This window comes from Ovis aries, chromosome 11 (genome assembly GCF_016772045.2).
Source record: "Ovis aries strain OAR_USU_Benz2616 breed Rambouillet chromosome 11, ARS-UI_Ramb_v3.0, whole genome shotgun sequence".
NCBI lineage: Eukaryota > Metazoa > Chordata > Mammalia > Artiodactyla > Bovidae > Ovis > Ovis aries.
The window spans coordinates 17,084,633-17,104,652 of record NC_056064.1 but is presented as its reverse complement, the minus strand read 5'-3'; the positions used below and the strand labels follow the sequence as shown (position 1 = coordinate 17,104,652).

Below are 20,020 nucleotides of genomic sequence, written 5' to 3'. Positions count from 1 at the left end.
CCCACTTCTGCCCGCAAACTGAGACCCGCCCTTGGTAAGCTCCCAATGCCCTCCGCAGTGCTGGGTCTGAGGGACGCTCCTCTACCTGCATCTTCCCTGACATCTCTGCCATTCTCAACTCCCACTCCTCTGGACTCCTGTGACGTCACCCTCCTGGTGATGTCCAACCTCCCTGGATGCTCTTTTTCAGGATCCAGAGGGGTGCCTTCCACTTCCTTCTGACTGCTCCTCGGGGTTCAGTCCTTGGCCCTTTGCTCACACTTGGTGCTCTTTTCCAATAATCTGCATCTCATGGACATACTCCAAAGGCACTTCAATCTCAAAGTGACAGGAAGTCCTGGGAAACAGTCTCCTTTTTCTAATATTCTTTTCAATATTCTGCACACACAGGCAAGCGCCCCCAGCCTACCTCACTGCCCTCTATTCCTCTCCATGTGTAAGAAGCAGGCAGGGTAGCAGGAAGGATTTGAAGGCAAGCCAATCTGGTTCCAGATTCAAACCGCCTCTTAAAGCAACTCTTTTCAAGAGAGAGGAAATGACTCTCTCCAAGTCACAATGCTTCACATTTGTATAATGAGTGCAACGCCTATCTTGGAGGACTGAACAGATCGAAAGAGAAATGAATGAATGAATGAATGAATTAAAAACCATCTAGGGACTTTTTTCTCTGGTGGTCCAGTGGTTAAGGATCTGCTTGCCAATGCAGGGGACACGGGTTCAATCCCTGGCCCTGGAAGATCCCACATGCTTCGGACGGGGCAACTAAGCTCATGCACAACTACCGAGTTCACACTCCAGAGCTCGTGCTCTGCAGCAAGAGAGGTCACTGCAATGAGAAGCCTGCGCACCACAACCAGAGAAGAGGCCCCCACTCACTGCAACTAGAGAAAGCCCATGTACAGAGAAAAAGATCCAGCAGAGCCAAAAATAAATAAGTAAAAGTAAAATTTTTAAATGAAAAATTAATTTTAATTAATTTTAACATTATTTTAAATTAAAATGTAATTTAAAATTAACATTTTAAAGTAAAATTTAAAAATTAATTTAAAAGTTAACATTTTAAAATTAAATTTTAAAATTAATTTAAAAATTAAAATTAGAAGTAAAAATTAAAACTATCTAACCCAGTGCCTGATGTCCCAATCATCAGTATCCGCTCCATCTTCCCTGTTACGGCAGTCAGTCCTGTGTCCCTAACTACACTGTATTTAAAGCAGTGCTCTCTATAGGAAGCCTCCAAACCTGTCAGACTAGTCCTCTCATTGTCCCTGAACACCATACGCCTTTCATGGGGGCACCTCTGCATGGAATGTCCCCTCTCCACTCTTACTCCATGCATACCTAAGTCTTACACTCCAACACCTAGTCCCATCCCATACCTCTAATAAAGGCCTTCCTGAAGCTCACAGAAACATCCCCCAGTCTGAAATGTATAAACTATTAACACCAAAGGTCTGGTACATACTGAGTTCCGACAGCACATTTGTAAGTCCAATTTGTTGGTAAGTCCAGCAAAGTTAGCCTAGGTACCCGACTAATACAATCGGCTATATGGTACTATACTGTAATAGGTTTGTAATACTTTTTACACAAATGATACATAAAAACAAACACAAGAAATAAACATATTAAATCTTACAACATGGTACTTTGAAAATACAGTAGTATAACACAACAGCTGGCATATGGGAGCATGTTTGCATCTTTGACAGTCCACAACTTGAAGGTTCATATGTAGGGGATTTACTGTATTTATTATACACTATGGTATAGGGGTCATCTACTTTTTATGTCAATGCCCTTTTTACCTAATGACATCATTAATGTTTCTTATAGGGAGCTATATATATATACTCTCTGTAATATACACAGTCTCTAGCCAAGAGTATGTAAAAAACACCTGCTGATTGGTATAAGAGGGCAATCTCCTTTGATCTGTAATAACTGAAGGCATAAGCATCATTTAGTAAATCCAACTATTACTTTAAAATACGTATACAGACACCCAGCATCTTAGCATCTGGGAATTCAGAAGCCATGTAGGCCATGCACAGCATCCCTTTACAATGGCCTCGGCGAGAGACCTTCCAAACTCTGTCTCAATGAATTCCCACAACCAGAGGCTCACTATATTCCTTTCAAGCTGTGTGATGTCTAGGTAACAGTTACTTAAAAAAAAAAAAAAGCAATCTCAAAGTTGTAACCGAAAGAGTTGCAGGTCCCTTCTTTCTTCCTTAATGACTTGAGAATAACCTGCGGCCCATGCACACGAGCTTCACACAGTTACATTCTCCTACGTAACCGCAACACAACCATCAGGCTCAGGAAATTAAGACCTGGTACATTCACCCACAACAAATTCTCAAACTCTGTTCAAATTCCACCAAGCGGCTCAATAATATCCTTGACAGCAAAAGAATCTGGTTTAGAATCATGCTTTACCTTCAGTTGCTATATCATTCTAGAATAGTGGGCTTTCCTTGATTTTTAGGAATGTGACATTTTTAAAGATTATAACTATTTGGTCCTTTGAATTTCCCAGATGTTTCCTCTGATTAAACCCAGATCACGCATCTTTAGCAGGAATGTCTCAGAAGATGTGATGCTCTGTTCTGATTGCATCTGTTCCTATGGCATGTGATCTGACTCACGGCATTACTGATGCAGTCCCTTCTGCTCACTTATTAGGTGGTGCCTACCAGGCTTCTCCACTGCAACAATATTCTTTTTCTTCTTTGATATTTATTAATGAGTATTTTGTAGGGAGATGCTGAGATACTAAGAATGAGATACTTAGATCTCATTCCTCATAAAATTTCAAGTTACTAGCTTATTAGTTTATGTAAGTATGGACTCAGGGTTTCCCAGGTGGCTCGGTGGTAAAGAATTCACCTACCAATGCAGGAAACACATTCAAGCCCTGGTCCAGGAAGATCCCTTGGAGAAGGAAATGGCAACCCACTCCAGTATTCTTGCCTGGACAATTCCATGGACAGAGAAGCCTGGTGGGCTACGGTCCATGGGGTTGCAGAGAGCTGGACATGACCGAGTACACACGGGGTATGGGCAGGGGGGGGTATGGAATTGTGCCTTCTCATTTCAAGCGGATGCTTAAGCTGACCCAGATTTAGCCAGAAGGAGCTCCTTCAACCTGGTTTTCGTATCTTCTTTATATTGTCCATCATTCTCTGAGGACTTCTTTCATTTCTCACACAGCAAAATGCCCCAGGCTCATCTTGCTTTTTTTTGTTGTTTGTTTTAAAAGAGGAAGGAATGCTACTTACTTCATTTATAAAAATAAAATTATACCATCTATGTCATTAAATATATCATGGCATACGTTTGAGCCAATACATATATACAGCCATATTCTTTTGGCTTGATCTGTAATATTCCAGAGTGTGGATAGGCAGAAGCTCCTATGCCCAGTTTGCTTCCTGATCTCAGCCTGGCTGTTCACCTGTGTCCTTTATAATCGACTGGTAAACAGAAGTCAACGTTTCTCTGGCTCCTGTGGACCACTCCAGCAAATCTGAGGAAGGGGTCATAGGAACCTCCAATATATACAACTGGTTGATCTGAAGCACAAGCGACAACCTGGACTTGCTGTCTGAGGTGGGGGGCAGTCTTGTGGGTCTGAGCCCTTAGCCTGGAGAATATGTAGATAAGAGCAGAACTGTGCATGTTAAATTTGTAAGATTCCCAGCTGGTGTCCACTGAGAACTAGAAAACTGCTTGGTCATGCTGGAAAGCACACCCAGGTTATCATATTCCCTGCCATTTCATTTTTAAATTAATTTTTATTGGCGTATAGCTGATTTACAATGCTGTGTTAGTTTCTGCTGTACAGCAAAGTAACTCAGTTTTTTATATATATCCATATATCCACTCTTTTTAAGATTCTTTGCCTATATAGATCATTAGAGGGTACTGACTAGAGTTCCCTGTGCTGTATACAGTAGGTTCTTCTTAGTGATCTATTTTATATAGAATAATGTGTATATGTTAATCCCAGTCTCCCAGCTTATCCCTCCGCCTTCCCTTCCTCCTTGGTGACCATAAGTTTGTTTTCTACATCTGTGACTATTTCTGTTTTGCAAATAAGTTCACCTGCATCACTCTTTTTTTTTTTTAGATTCCACATATTAGCGATGTATTTGTCTTTGTCTGACTGTCTTCACTCGGCATGGCAATCTCGGGGTCCACCCCTGTCGCTGCAAACGGCATTATTTCACTCCTTTTTATGTGCCATATCTTCTTTTCATTCATCCACCAATCAATGGATATCAGGTTGCTTCCATGTCTCCTTCAGTTATTTTACAATGACAGTTTCATTTGCCCTCATCACACTGGGCATTCGTTTCTGAATTAACATCATTCTGTCTACACACTTTTATAGCGTACCAACCAAGGATATTCTCTTGGTTGCCTATTCAGTGATTGTATTCGCCTCCTAAAACCCATTCCTCCCTAAAAGAAGCGGATTTTGTTCAGGTATCTCCCTTCCACATAACCATGCACACTCTCTAAATCAATCATGATAACCTCATTCCTCAGAACCAGTGATGGATTTAGTAATTTGCATGTGAGCAAATGCAGACCAATGAAACACAAGGAAGTCTCGTAGGGACTTCCTAAGAAAGCAGCAAAGACAAGCAGATGGTCCCCTCTTCTTCCTTTGGAGAGTACTGAGTCTGGATGAGAGGCACAGAGTTGCTGTAACTATCTTCAACCAGCATGAGGACGAGACCAGCACTCAGACAAGGCTGAGACCACCGCAGACGAGAGGAGCCGGAGTAAGGACTAGCCAGAGCTTCTCTTATCACTGACTTCTGGTTGTGTGAGATGACATATTTCCTTTTGGTGGAAGCCAGTCTGATCAGGTTTTCTTTTAGCTGCAGCCAACAGCATTTTACCTGATAAGGAGCAGTGAGAACTACACAGCCCTCCAGGGGAGACGAGATGAGCCAGAGTAGCACTTCCAAGTCCCCTTTTTTTCCTCCACAGACCCCAGGTGGATGCTGATGCCTAATAAGGCTCCTAAAAGCCTCATCTTTGGCATTCCTAAAATGGTATTTTGTATTTGTATCATTGCCCTTCAGTAAAAGAACTAGCAATTTACTGCATATTTACATAGCTAACTTCTTCATTGTTGTAACCTGCTTAGACCTTTTTAAGTAAGTCTGTTTCGAGTGGGGAAAGAAAAAGAAAGTTAAAGAACTGCTCCTTGATTGCAAAACACCAGAGAGTAAGGAAGAAAGAAACGAAAGAACAAATACAGAGCTAGGACATCAGAGATTTTTGCTCCAGCAATAACAGTGCTACCAGACTATTGGAGAATCTTGGGGGAAGAAAGCACATAATTTTTAATGTGACTTATGTGAGTCACATGTGTTTCTAACTTCATGTATCTGTAACATCAGTAAGAGAACCTCCAGGTTCCCTTCTGGCATTAAAATTCTACACCTCAGAGATTTCATCAGGGAAATGGCTCAAAATTCCCTTCTTCTCTTGCCTGAAGCATAAAATCAGAAAAAGCAGCTCCCAAAAGTCAGCTGTAGTCTATTAGTCATTAGCGAGATTGATTTCAAATCCACAAGCACTGCTTTTGGGCTCCTATTGCAAGAAACAGCTCTGCTACATCTGACAGATCAAGGCAGAACTGTGTATGTGTTTACTATCGCTGAAGGCAAAGCGTAGAAAGTAAATTGCCAACTCTGCACTCCATTGACCAATTTGACAAAAATAAACATTCAGAACAGCCACCAGACCTGGGGAGTTTTGGCAGCTGAACCCAGATACTTAAAAGCATGCTAACAACCTGAAGTGACTGCAGGGTGTGGGAAGCCCTTCAGGATTTCCCAGGGCCCCACAAGGCTGAGCCCTTCATTCCCAAGGCCCTTTGCAAAGTGTAGTCCTGACCAGTGCTTCATCGTTACCTGGCCGTACTCTGTCCAGATACTCCAGCCTCACTCAATTTCCGTCAGCTTCAGCACGGGTCTATCTGTCTGTCAATATCTCACACTCTCCTCTTGTGATTCATTCTGTCTGGCCTGAACCACCCTTCTCTCTCTGATTTCCCTTCCCTCTCTGATACCCCACACCTGCCTCCCCTCCCCCCAACCCAGATTCCTCTTCCTTCTGATTCCACTTAAAGTCAACTTCCTCATGAAATGCCTTCTCTGCGGCATGAACACACACCACGGCTGCTTCCCCTGGAAGGGAAGGCTGCCCTTTCCTTCAGAGTGCTTATTACTACCTATAATTCTTCTTTTGTTTACCAGCGTTGTATGTCTCTGCAGCTGGTAACCTAGGTGGCTCAGTGGTAAAGAATCTGCGGGCAATGTGGGAGATGTGGGTTTGATCCTTGAGTCAGGAGGATCCCCTGGAGGAGGAAATGGCAACCCGCTCCAGTACTCTTGGCCTGGAAAACCTCATGGACAGAGGAGGCTGGCGGGCTACAGCCCGTGGGGTCACAAAGAGTCAGACACGACCAAGTACACACACACCACACACTGGACCATGAGGGAAAACCCGTCATAACTTCAGTAACAAGCTAAGGACATGGAAAAATGCTGAAGACACTATATGAGAAAACTGTTGACAAAGGTTTATCTTGTTTAAACAGGAAGATACCAAATTTTAACATATGCGCATTTATATTTGCATAAACAATATAAGGACATATATTAAGGTATTAACAAGGATGGTGTGATTATATTTTTTGGGGGTATGGCGAATCTGGTGACAGAAAGAAATAACATATAGTATGCTAAAAGTACACAATCACAAACCTAAAAGTCAAAGAAAGTGTACAGATGAAGAGTACAACAGGACTATCAAATAATTAAATTGATTTAGTAATCACAACAGAGCTAAGAACACTGATTATTTGGAAAAGTTTTGATACATTTGTTAACATACCAGTCAGTTCACATCCCACATAACGTCAACAGAACACAACTGTGGATGCAAAACCGGTAGCCTACGATTGCAGCCCATAACCCGGCTGCACTTGAGAATCACCTGGGTATTAATGAAGCCGAAAAAATCCACGTCTCCAGGAGGCAGAGTCTTGGGAATCTGGATATTTTAAGAGCTAGGAAAATTCTGAAACAAAGCTGACCTGGAGAATTACCAAGCCAGGATAAATGAAGTTAAAGAACAGGTTTCTTTTCAGTAAAGCTTTCAGATAAACCAGGAACCCAGGAGGCAGAGATTCAAATGATAACAGATTCTGCCAGTAGCTACCGCCTCCTGCAAATCAACAAGCAATCATAAAGTGCAGTGTGGAAAAACCTATGCAGCATGAGCTGGTTTGTTCAACCACACACAAATACCAAGGACGGGAGTAAGTCTTGGAGTAGCACCTTGCCTATGACTCAGAACTCAGTCTTGATGTCAAACATCAAAGCAATTAACAACAAAAAAAAAATCTGAGCAGAGAAGATACACAGACATCTCAAAACTTGTGCTCCACAACTGAAACACCCAAGACTGCCCCTCACTCTTCATTAGAATTTAGTTAACTTCTCTCTTTTCCCTTCCATGAGCTAGTCCCAGGGTGGATCAGATTTGTGGATTAAAAGAGGACAGAGAATTCACAGGGAAGGCACACTAGGAGAAGCTACAGAAACTTAACTGTATATCTAGCATGTTAAATGACTCAGATCCATTTGGTGTGGAACAAAACACTACACATACCTCAATAAACCCCAGAGGTGTGAAAACAATTACTCATAACTATAATCATCAGGATCTAAGTCCTTTAGGAAAGAACTTACATTCTTACATTTGTTTAAGGGAAAAAAAAAAATTAGAGACCATTAGACTTGAGTACCCTCGATATGTTTAGAACAATAAATAAGCCACTTATGACCGCATTTTATGAAATAACCTTGTAATATAGGGATCATTCCCATTTTAAAACCAGACAGTAGAGGCCCAGAGAACCAGAGTAAATTGTTTTTGTCATACTGTATAATAGTATAGCCATATTTAAGTTTGGATAACCGAAATATTTCCTTTGTCCATCTCATACTGCAATGCCACTTTTTAAGTCATTTTGGTGGAAATATTTCTAATTTTGTGTACGTGTGTGTGTACGTGTTTGGAAGGTAAACACCATCTGGAAAACAACCACTTAGAACAGTGGTTTTCAAACTGGCTTTTCAATATGATAGCATTTCTCCTCAAACAAAAAATTCCTTGGTCACATACAAAACAAACTGTGATCCCACTGGGAAGAGGGAAAAGGGGAAGGGCATGATAGGGGAAGGAAATAAGAGATATCAATGTATGAAATAAACAAACAACAAGGATATATTGTACAGCACAGGGAAATATAGACATTATTTTGTAATAATTTTAAATGGAGTATAAGCTATAGGAATATTGAAAGGCTTTGTTGTCCGCCGGAAACTACCATAATATTGTAAATCTAGTATACGTCAATGAAAAAATAAAAATAAATTAGCTCATCAAGGGAAAAAAAAAAAAATTCCTGGGACTTCCCTGGATCAGGAATCCAGTGGTTAGGAATCCACTTTCCAATGCAGGGGACTTGAGTTCGATCCCTGGCCAGGGAACTAAGATCCCACATGCTGCGGAGCAACAAAGACCTGATACAGTAAAATAAATAAACATTTTAAAAAGAAAAATCCCTGGAAACCCCAATATGTAAATACAGAGCTGCTCTGTTTGAAGGGCGGGGCAGGCTGAAACTCTACTCCATCCTTACTACGGCGAATTCTCAGGCAGCCCCATGGCCGAGGACACTAGGGAATGCAGATCGAAAGAGCACCAATCTATGTGATCTGTGTCACTGGACTTGCTGTATAAAACCATGTCCCTTCAGTGACGTTAAACAAATGATACAAAGTTATATAAAGGCATCTTGATGCTGGTCAAAATGTAATCAACTTGCTAACACCAGATTGCACTCAAGCAGGTTTCCCCCTTGTTATCCGACGACAAGCTCCACGTGTCTAAGTTCTACATGCCTTAGAAAAGAGGGAAAAAAAAACCTCTACCATTTCACAAGGACCCCAAACATATTTTAGTGCCTTTTTTTCTCCCCCAAGAGTAAAGGTAGTTTTTATTTTTCTATCTTCTCAAAGACAGGAATTACAACAGAAAAATCAGATTTTTAAATATGCAAAACGCAATACATAAAATATGGAAAATACATAGTTCAGGCAGGAATTAAAGATGTGAAGATATTATGCATGTATTTATTCATTCACTGATAGAAGTGAAAACATCTTGTTCTTAATGCCTGGGAGTAAGCCTTCAGAGACAAAGAACATAAAGTTACCCTCAGGACTAAGAGGCTAGAGATAGGACACAAACGTGAATGGACAGCACAGGTTGAACACTATTTAAAAAAACTCCTCATAGTTGTACTTACATTTAAACTGCTCTAGAGATTTGTAATTTTGAGGATTTTTTTTTTAAAAAGTTTTCTTCTTAATTACAAGTAACATAGGATGGCAGATACAGGCTTAACTCAACCTCATGATCAAAAGACTATTCTTACAATAAATTTTAAATGACAGAGATGTCCATAAAAGCCCAAAGGAAACAAAACTCAGTTTAGGGTGATCCAAAATAAATGTAAGTTGCTTTTTTTTTTTTTTTAATGGAGATTGCCTTTTTTTTCTTTTAATTGACTATGACATTTTTCTCGACTTTATATCGAACACAAAGAAGCAGTTTGAGATTCCTTTGGGATCGCCCTGGCCCCGCTACGGATGATCCTCTATTGTACAACTTACTCAAAGCCGACTTTGTGGGCAGAGGGGGAGAAACTGTCTGAGTGTCTCTTGGTGTTTGCTTCATTGTTTTAGATGAAGCCATTTTGGGGGACTAATTCACTGGCTTTTAGCCCTTAAGGGACGCGGGTGTATATAAGTGGTTATTCCCTGCCCCACCCTCAAGTCTTAGTAATATGACTGTGGGAGATTAACGGAGAGGAGGAATGAAAGCCAAGTTGGGTTTGTTTCCTGATGCACTTTTCCATCTATTCCAGAAGTTTGCTTGTTTTTGTTGTTGTTGTTGTTTTAATAGAAACTTGAATTGGAGAAAGCTATGCTCAGCTGTAGGCTTCCCTGATGGTTCGGGCTGTAAAGAATCCGCCCACAATGCGGGAGACCTGGGTTCAATCCCTGGGTCAGGAAGACCCCTTGGGAGTAGGGAATGGCTCTCCACTCCAGTATTCTTGCCCGGAGAACTCCATGAACAGAGGAGCCTGGTGAGCTGCAGTCCATGGGATCGAAACAAGTCAGGCAGGCACGACTGAGCTACTAACTAACACTGTTGCATACTTTACATGCTCAGCAGTAAAAATTTGTTTTATTAAAGCAAAGTAGCTTTACTAGAATTAAAGCTTTAGTTTCACTAAGGTGAAATCCACTTCTACACTGTGCACCTATGAGCAGAAACAGGGGGAACAAAGATGGTCTCACTGAGACTTAAACGACTCCTCAGCGAGCAGCTCTGTCCAGATCAGAAACTGGGACATCCTCAGGGTGCAGCTGAGACAAGGAGGAGATGGGAAGGTGGCAAAGTATCAAAAAGGAACCAGGGGAGGCTCTCAAATTCCTTTTCCATAGATTAAAGTCATTTATCAGAACCCTGTCCCTGGAAATGGCCTCCCTCCCAAAAGTGGGCCATTCTATTTCAGCATTAAATGTTGAACGCTATGACAAGAGTCACAGGCTCTAACCCACAATGGAATAACAAGAGTCTACCACACAGTCTGGGTGCCGAGTCCTAGAAGCTCTGTCATTAGGCATAAAATAAAGAAAAAAAAATTGTTTTTTCCATTTCCTCTTCTAGGCTCAAAGACTGTGTATGTGTTCACTCAGTCGTGTCTGACCCTTTGTGGCCTCAGCCTACCAGGCTCCTCTGTCCATGGAATTTTCCAGGCAAGAATACTGTGGTGGGTTGCCATTTCCTCCTCCAGGAGATCTTTCCAACCCAGGGATCAAACCTGCATCTCTTTTGTCTCCTGCACTGGCAGGCAAATTCTTTATTGCTGAGCTACCTGGGAAACCCAGTGGAATATTACTCAGCTGTAAAAAGGAATGAAATCAGAAGAAGATTCTTAGCCTGACGCAGTCTTTAGTTGGGAGAATTTCGGGCAGCATAGAACAGGAGTGTCCATCATGGTCAGGGGAGGAGATATTTTTGAGTAGTGGAAGCTGCCCAGTGCGCTGGTGCTGAGAGTGGAGGGAGGCAGAGAAGGGGGCGAGGATGTGGGGGCCCAGGTGAAAGGGGGTGCTTCTTGATGAGACCCTTCTTCCAACAAGGGTCTGCTCACGTTCTACCTGTTCCACAGAGCACAACCTATTCCCAACCCCGTTTTTTTTCTTTTTCTGAATTCCCTGAGAACTCCAGTACAGAGCATATAAACAACTCTTGATTATACTGTCATCAGTTGTTTTTAAAAAATTCTGGTTCACTGGTTCCTTCTCTCTAGGAAGCCCTTAGAACAACTGTCTGTCATATTCATTTTGGCTCAATCATTTTCTACTTGATGTTGATCTATGTATAAAGGTATCTTTTACTCCCAATTAAGCTATCCCTGCAAAGAACAATTTTTTTTTAAAGTAGCCCCCACCGAAGTGCCCAACAAAGTAATAAACACACAGCAAGAATTCAAGTAGTTGTCAGCTCTAAAGCCAGGTGATTATACTAAAAGTACATAAAGCCTCTAGTTAAATAAGGAAATAAGTTAGAGATTAAAAAAAAAAGAAAAGGCTATATTTAAAAGTTCATCACCCAGCTATAGTGCTTGGGGACTTCCCAATGTCACCAGCATTCAGCAGGGAACAGTAAACACGAAGAATAAAATATTTTGGAACATTTATGAATAATATGAACAGCTGATCTCCTTTCTCAAAGAGCTTAAAACAGTTTCCAGGAACTAAATAGTGGTAACCCTGAAGGGAACAAGGTTATGTGTGTGATAGTTATGGAGAGTTGGGAACCAGCATGGGCACTTGGTCCCCAGGGCTGCATTGAGAGGGGATGCAGAGGAGAGGCAGAGGACCATCTGCTGAGCATCTCCTGATAGTATGCTATGGGTACACGCTGGGGTGTCTGACAGGTGGTAGATCTTAATCTTCAGGATAACCCTTCATCTTTACAGATGAAGAAATTGAGGCTCAGGCAGGTTAAGCAACTTGTCCAAGGCCATGTGCGCAGTAGTAATGGACGGAGACAGTGGAGTCCCAGATCTATTTGTCTCCAATGCTTTTGCTCTCTCCAGTAGGTAACCCCAACCTCTTCCAGAACACTTTTTATTCTTGCCCCCCAAAGAAAGCCAAATGATTTTGTCTTTGTGAGGAAAGAAGAGGTAAGAACAACTAGCTCTTCTGTAGTTACAGAGTCAGGGCAGGATTCAGAAAACGGAGTTAACGTTAGTTGAGAGGGAATTATGAACCAAGAACCATATAGGCACCTTTTACACATCACGTGATTTCACCCCAATAACCCTAAGGAAGGGAACTTAAGGTTAACATATATGAGTTAACTGAGGGAAGTTAACTTACCCTAAGGCATGATGCTAAAAAGAGGGAAAGTGAAGCAGGGATTTGAACAGGGTCCATCAGGTCTCAAAGCCTCTTTTCACTGCCCTCCAACATGCACTCCTATTTCTTCTTCCCATAAATGCCCAAAACTAAAGTTTGGGAAACACCACCTGGTTAAGAGATCTGCCCAGTAATTACATAGCAGTTGGACCAAAGGGAGCCTGCATCCCATCGGAAGTAAAACTATCATCTCAACCAAGGAACTGACTAGGCAAAGAGAGAGAGATTTGCAACGTGTATTTAAAACTGCTGCTACCCTCTGAACCCCTCTGTGAATCTAATGGACTTTTTGTTAGGCCACGTCAGTGAGGTTCATCACCAAGTTACATCCCCAGTGGGGATGGAACCACTGTGGACAGCAGATCCCACTAGATGGGCTTGACCATGGCTGGGCAATGACACATGACCCAATCCAGTTTCAGAAGCAACACAGTGATGGAGGCCAGAGAGTTATCATAAGATGAGGTTGGTCCATGAGACCCAGTCCTTTTTGCTGAGCTGGCTCAGACTCAGGTGAAAATGTCAGCAAACAGCTCTCCACATCAGGATAACTCACAGCGCTGACAACTTAGCCATGAGTCACTAAGCAAACACACTTCTATCTCCACCAGCTTCCCCATTTTCATCTCCAAGTTAAGCAAAGAGCCAATCTCTTTAAAAAAGATGTTAAATCCTCGGGACCTGCGATGAAACGCACCAGTAGCAGCTTCTGAGGGCTTGATCCCACCCACATCTGGCTCTGTTTGGGAGCTAAATTCAGCAGAAGTCTCCAGGGTCAACCAATGACCCCGAATAAAAATAGTCTTGGAAATCTGTCACAGAGCAGGAAAGGAAACAAGACGGCAGGGTGATTCACTCCAAATGGCAGCTCCGAAACCCAAATTCTCATTTTTTTGTCCCAATACGAAGCCAATGTGCAAAACAGGCCCGGAGCAAACTGTCCTTTTCCGAAGGCCTCTAAAAGTGGCTGCCAAAGAATTTCACATGCAAGCCAAAAAGATTTAGTGTGCCATTCACCTCTCCTGTGACTCTAACTACAGCTACTCTGCAGGAGAGCTCTGAACCAATCACAGGTTGACCAGTGCTTGGGGCCCACCAGGGTCCCTGAGGTTTTGCCCCAGTAAGCAAGAGGGGCCGTCTGTCTTATCTAATTTTCTGTGTGGTCAAATAGCCACAGAAAGGGCATAGAGGCTATGTGGCAAGTAAGAGAGAGAGAAATAGTGATCACCTCTTCATTGCCTTTCTACTAATTCTAAAACTCACTGCTTCAGCTCCTCTCCCACACACTGAGGTTGTATTAAAATAAGTACAATATCTTGAGATGACTGTATGCTTTTTTTTTTTTTTTTAGTTAAGAATTCCAGGGGCTTCAGCCAACATTTGACGGCTTAATTCACTCATTTTTTTTCCCTTTTATTTTTTCTTTTATGGCCACGCTGCATGGCTTGTGGAATCTTAGTTCCCGGACCAGAGATCAAACCCAGGATCTCTCATCAGTGAAAGCGTGCAGTCCTAACTCTAACCAGGGAATTCCCAGTTCACTCATTTTAAAACGTATTGAGGGCATAGATGCTCAATCCCAGAGCGTGATAGAGAGTGCAGCAGGACTGGAGGCGGGTTTGTTTCACAGCCACTCACCTGCGCTTGCCCCTTCCAAAGCCCTGCATCTAACGTGACACTCATAATTTACACTTTTTTCCTTCGAGATGGTCCCCTCAGCCCAGCTGAATTTCAAAGGACCACACAACTTAGATCCACCTTTGGACAGGCTCTGGGGCTTTGGGGAATCTCACAATTTGGTGAGAATGAAGGCATGCAGAGAAAACAACAGAACGTGATAAATCCTAACAGTTACGGTCAAGCGCCCATGTGCCCTGGGTGCACAGGCGAGGGCGCGGTTAACCTGTGCCTCGGAGGACTGGGAAAGACTTCTCAGAACTGGTCTTGCAGAACCACTAAGAGTGTGACAGGCAGGGAATGAGGGCAGGGAATAGGGGGAGGACACCCCAGGGACTGAGAACAGCCCAGGTCAGTGGTTCTCAGCTGGGGCCAATTTTGCCCCCTCCCCGAGGGGATACTTGGCAACATCTAGAAACATGCTCGGTTGTCATCTGGAAGGGAACAGTGCTCCTGTCACGGGGGTTGGGGGAGCCCCAGAGGCGACCCCAGGGACTCTCACCCACCAGGCTCCTCCTACCATGGCATTTTCCAGGTAAGAATACTGGAGTTGGCTGCTGTTTCCTACTCCGGGGGATCTTCCCAAGCCAGCGATTGAACTTGTGTCTTCTGCAGCTCCTGCACTGGCAGGCAGATTCTTTATCACTGTACCACCTAGGAAGCCCAGGTAGAGGCCAGAGATGCTGCTAAACAAGTGACAACACACAGGACAGCCTCCCCGGCCCCCCCACAACAACAAAGCCTGACCCCGCTGCATTGCCAACAGCACAAAGGAGGCGGAAAGTCTGGTCTGAGTAAAGACATGAAAGACCCTGTGTTACACTAAAGGTGAGAAGTTGCCTGGAGCTTTGGTAAACACAGGGCTTCAAATCACTGCTTTCACGGAAGAGAAAAACCAGTAAGAAGAGAGGACACGTTAAATTTCTAAAGAGCTAAGACATCAGGCTGGGCAGATGCCTTATTCTCAAAACCGGAATCACCACAAAGTTAGACGCTGGAAGCCTAAAGTGGGTTTCCTGCGATATGAAAAGGACGTCTCAAAAGTCCCGGGGAATGGCCATCCACATTGCTCCTTGCTTGTGGATGGCTAAGGGGTGAGTGAGAGCATGGTGAGCCCCAGTGCTCTACGTGGCGTGGAAGGAAAGGAACTGAAGGCTCCAGAGAGGAAGCAGCTATAAAGAAAGCAGAAAGAACATGGTGGGGATGACGTGGATGCAGCTTCAAGTGGCCACGCGGTGGGTTGGCGGGAACCAGGCCTGACCATGAAGGCGGGAGGCGCTTGTGCAGGCATCCTTGCTCCTTGACAGGACCCTGGAAGTGCAATGAGGAGGCTACCACCACCACCAAAGCCACCAACACCTCTGCCTCCACTCAAAGAAGAAGCAGGGCTTCCCAGGTGGTCCAATGGTTAAGAATCCACCTTGCAGTGCAGGGGGACACCAGTTCGATCCCTGGTCCAGGAAGATCCCACGTGCCGTGGAGCAACGAAGCCTGTGCACTGCAACTGCTGAGTCTGTGCTCTAGAGCCCACGAGCCACAAGTACTGAGCCCTGGTGCTGCAGCGACTGAATCCTGCACACCCTAGAGCCTGTGTTCCGCAACGAGGGAAGCCACCGCCACGAGAAACCGGAGCACTGCAGCTCCAGAGTAGCCCCCGCTTGCCTCAACTAGAGAAAAGCTCACGTGCAGCAGCAAAGACCCAGCAAGGCAAAAATACATTAAAAAAGGAAAAGCAAATAAGCAGAACAAACCTTCCCTAGCAAGAGACTTGTAGGAGGGAGAGAAGACAACCCTCAAGATAATAGTAGTTTTGGGTATAAGGGTAAAAAAACACAAACTGAAACCCCTTCTCAGATACACTAACAACACGCTAATCCACATTACCTTTTGAGTCTTGCCTCCTCCAGACCCACATGCACAGACACATGCCTACACTGATATTTTTAAATGATAATAGTCAGGGGAAAGTGACATCAATTGTATAGATGTCTAAAATAGAGGATTTACCCAAGAAGAAAAAGAAAGCTGGGCTAGTATCAAAATAAGATAATTCTAAATGGACAATGTTACAAAAGCTTAAAAAAAAAAATGTTGTCACAATGGGTGCTACTGTCAGAAAAATTTAAATTCGGTTTGGCTGACACAGACCCCTGATACAACTGTAGCTGTAAGTGCCTAAATGCACATCACAGGCCATAAATGAAGCAAAAAGGCCTTGAAAAAAGCCAGACAGACAGCAAAGGACAGGACATTCCAAACAGAAAAGGAAAAGCTGCAGCCTGGGCAAGGCAGGAATGATGGAGCGTGTGCACACATATCCATTGACAGATGAAATACACTCAAATTTCACCTCTAGACAACCATAAATACACACTTAGTATGGACCAACTAGGCTTCCCTGGTGGCCCAGTGGCAAAGACTCCATCTGCAATGCAGGTGACTTGACTTCGATCCCTTGTTTGGGATGATCCCCTGGAGAAGGAAATGGCAACCCACTCCAGTATTCTTGCCTGGAAATCCCATGGACAGAGGAGCCTGGGGAGCTACAGTCCATGGGGTTGCAAAAGAGTCAGGCATGACTAGCAACTAAACAACAAGAAGGAAGCAACCACCTGTATTTGGGGAGATGAAAACATTACATGACATAACAGCACCTGGATCTACAGTGGGTTTCCGGTCACATTCTTCAGAGGGAAACAGACATCCAAAGGTCACAAGAGCATAAGCCCAGGAGTTCATGCCGCTAAACACTAGAATAGCCTGGTGGGACATTGGGGTGGTGGGAAATTCCATCAGAAGGAGGCCTGCTTTCCACCTGGATCATCAGGATTTACAGCTGGGGAGGAGGCAAGGGTTTGGCTACCCTTTAACAACTCCCGGGAACCAATCCTCCCAACTTATAAATAAATCATCAACAATCACTGAACCTGTGCGCTGAGAAATGCAGCCAATTCTCAGAGTGGTCGAGTACACACACAAGCGAGAAACATAACATCTGAATGTTGACTGACCCAGTGACTGGGAATAAAGGTAGACCTAGAAACCTAGGCATTAGCCAAGGTCATGCTAATGAGAGCTGATTCCGCCCACAACTCCCCAACACCTACTCCTTTGCTCCAGACAGCTCAATTCACTATCATCCAAAGAGCAAGCGTGTGCATGCTCAGTCGCTCATTCATGTCCAGCTCTTTGCGACCCCATGGGCTGCAGCCCGCCAGGCTCCTCTGTCCATGGAATTCTCCAGGCAAGAATACTGGAGTGGGCTGCCATTTCCTTCTGCAGGGGATCTTCCTGACTCAGGAATCGAACCCACATCTCCTGCATTGTCAGGCAGATTCTTTACTGCTGAGCCACAAGGGAAGCCCCATCACCCAAACAGAATCAGCTTTTAAACCTCACTCCTCTGCTGGCCACTTTATCCATCTGGAATGTTCTCCACCTACACAGATCTTACGCATCCTCTGCAACTCCTCTCAACCCCTCCTCTCCTCCTGTAGGTGTTTCTGAGCCAGCCTAAGGCATCTCTCCCTCTGCTGAACTCCCAGAACAATTAGGTTGTCCAATTACTTGGCAAAGAACTATCTCAGCTCTACAAAGCTTTAACTCGTTGTTAAAGCTTTGTTTTCTTGACCTATTATTTAAATGAATAGAAATTTTCATTTTGCCCGTCTTTATTAATATGCCACACTGTTGAGAGGTAAGGACACACCTGATAATTCTTTGGACCCTCCCATCTTACATCCTGGAGCAGTGTTCCTCAATCTTCTTGGCACCAGGAACGGATTTCGTGGAAGACCATTTTCCCTTGGGCCGGGGCGGGGGGGAGGGGGTGTTGGTGGTAGGGATGGTAGTTTCAGGATGATTTAAGTGCATGACATTTATTGCACACTTTATTTTTATTATTAGCACATCAGCTCCATGTCAGATCATCAGGCATTATTACATCACAGAGTTTGGGCTCCTCTGTCCTCGAGTATCCTGCACAATACAGAATTAGATTGCAAGGTTCTAAGTTCTCTTCTGAGCTAAGTTATGCTCACATTACAATCTTTCTTAACAGTCAAGTCTAACAAGGCTTTGCAACCATGATAGGTGAAAGCAAAAACAACAACAAAAAGTAATACAGAAGAATCTTGGAGATTATTATTTCACAAATTAGGAAATTCAGACATGCATACTGGCTCAAAGTCCTTTGCAGCGGTGGGTGAACACCAGTTTGCGTCCCTGCTCCTTACTATGGCACATAATGAAGCCTGGCTAAGAGCAGATGATGACTACACAGATTGCAATTTTGAAGGTTAAAAAAGTTTTAAAAATTCTTCAAGTTAACACCGGAATTTATGCTGAGAAGTGGGATTAGTTAAGCATCCTAACCTAGATTAAGATTTTCACAAACTCAGCACAGCACAGCATGGAGTTATACTCAAATCGTACAAGAAATGGGATCAGGACTTTCAGGAAACACACACACACACTCTTCCCCCTAAAAACTCAGTTTTGAAACTCCATTACTGTAATTTTTTTTTAAGCCAAACTACTTTAAAGCTCTGCTTACATATATTACTCTCTCAGGAGTGTAATAACCACACGTAAAAGCCTTTCGAAAACAAATTCGCCCTGGAAGCCCATTCCGGGGCGTTGAGTTGTGACTACATTCTCAAGGATGTTAGTAACACAAGGGCTCCATCCACAACTCCTTGAGGAAGAAAAAAAAAAAACTGAAACCATGAATGCCTTGTCAAATTCAGACAGTTTATCTTGGCACTGGCAAGCAGAGCAGTCTCTTCGATGTCTGGAAACGTGTCTAATTACGTTTTTAGAGAGTAACTAAAAAATAGCCAGTGTCCCGGAACAGACGGCTCAGGGATCACTCCATAGCATCCTGAATGACGTGATGGAACCACGCCAGGAAAAGATAAATAAAGGAGAAGACGAAAGCGAAAAAGAACCAACTGTGAAACCACGATGAGACCCCCAGTCTCTCTGCAAAACAACCCTCCAGTCTTCCCAGGGGCTTGAGGCCGCCAGGACTCTCCCGAAAGTTTTTATTTCCCTTTACTTTTGTTTCCATTAGGTCACCCGGCCCGCCCACAGCATTTACCTGGGGGCAGTGCACTAGCCTGCCCGGCCCCAAGCGCAACCTCCAGCTCGGCACACCCCCGATACCCACCCTTCCGTCCGGACGGCACCCAAGGACACCCCTTACTCTGGAACGCGCAGCCCCGGAGCTCGGCACGCCCCTTCCACTCGGATGCGACCGCACCCCGGTATGCAACCAGCGAGCTTAGCGGACCCCGGACACCCCCCGCCGCACCCCGAATCCGGCCACACGTCCAGGGCGCCCCCTCTCGGAAAGGCGCAGGCTCGCGGCACTGCGCACGGCCGCTCCGCCGCCCTCACCTGAGCCGGAGGTTGGCCATGAACTCGGGCATGGAGACGGTGTCCATCAGCACGAAGTCCGCCTTCCCGAACTCCAGGCTCTCCTGCTCCGCCATGGCGCCGGCGCACGGGCTCAGGTGGGCGCGGACGGACTCAGGTGGGCTCGCTCGGACGGCGCGGGGGGCCGGTCCCCGGGGCGAGCGGCGAGCTCGGGCGGGGTCGGGGCGGGGCGCGGGGACGGGGGCTCCGTGGCCACTCGGAGGGATCTGGACCGGACGGAGGCCGCCCCGCGGCTCCTCGGCGCGCTCTGGGCCGGCGCGGCACACCCGGCAGTTTCCGCTTCTCCCGCGGCGGCGGCCCGGCGCTGT

At 44.6% G+C, this 20,020-nt stretch overlaps 1 protein-coding gene across 1 annotated transcript in view; it reads right to left on the bottom strand.

Annotated features, from left to right (window-relative positions):
• The window catches only part of MYO1D (myosin ID), a 366,992-nt gene extending 346,972 nt beyond the window's left edge, over nt 1-20,020 (bottom strand). The window contains exon 1 of the mRNA XM_015098505.3: nt 19,674-20,020. Within this exon, the coding sequence (XP_014953991.3) occupies nt 19,674-19,768 (95 nt within the window). The 5' untranslated portion in view covers nt 19,769-20,020. The remainder of the gene's footprint in view (nt 1-19,673) is intronic.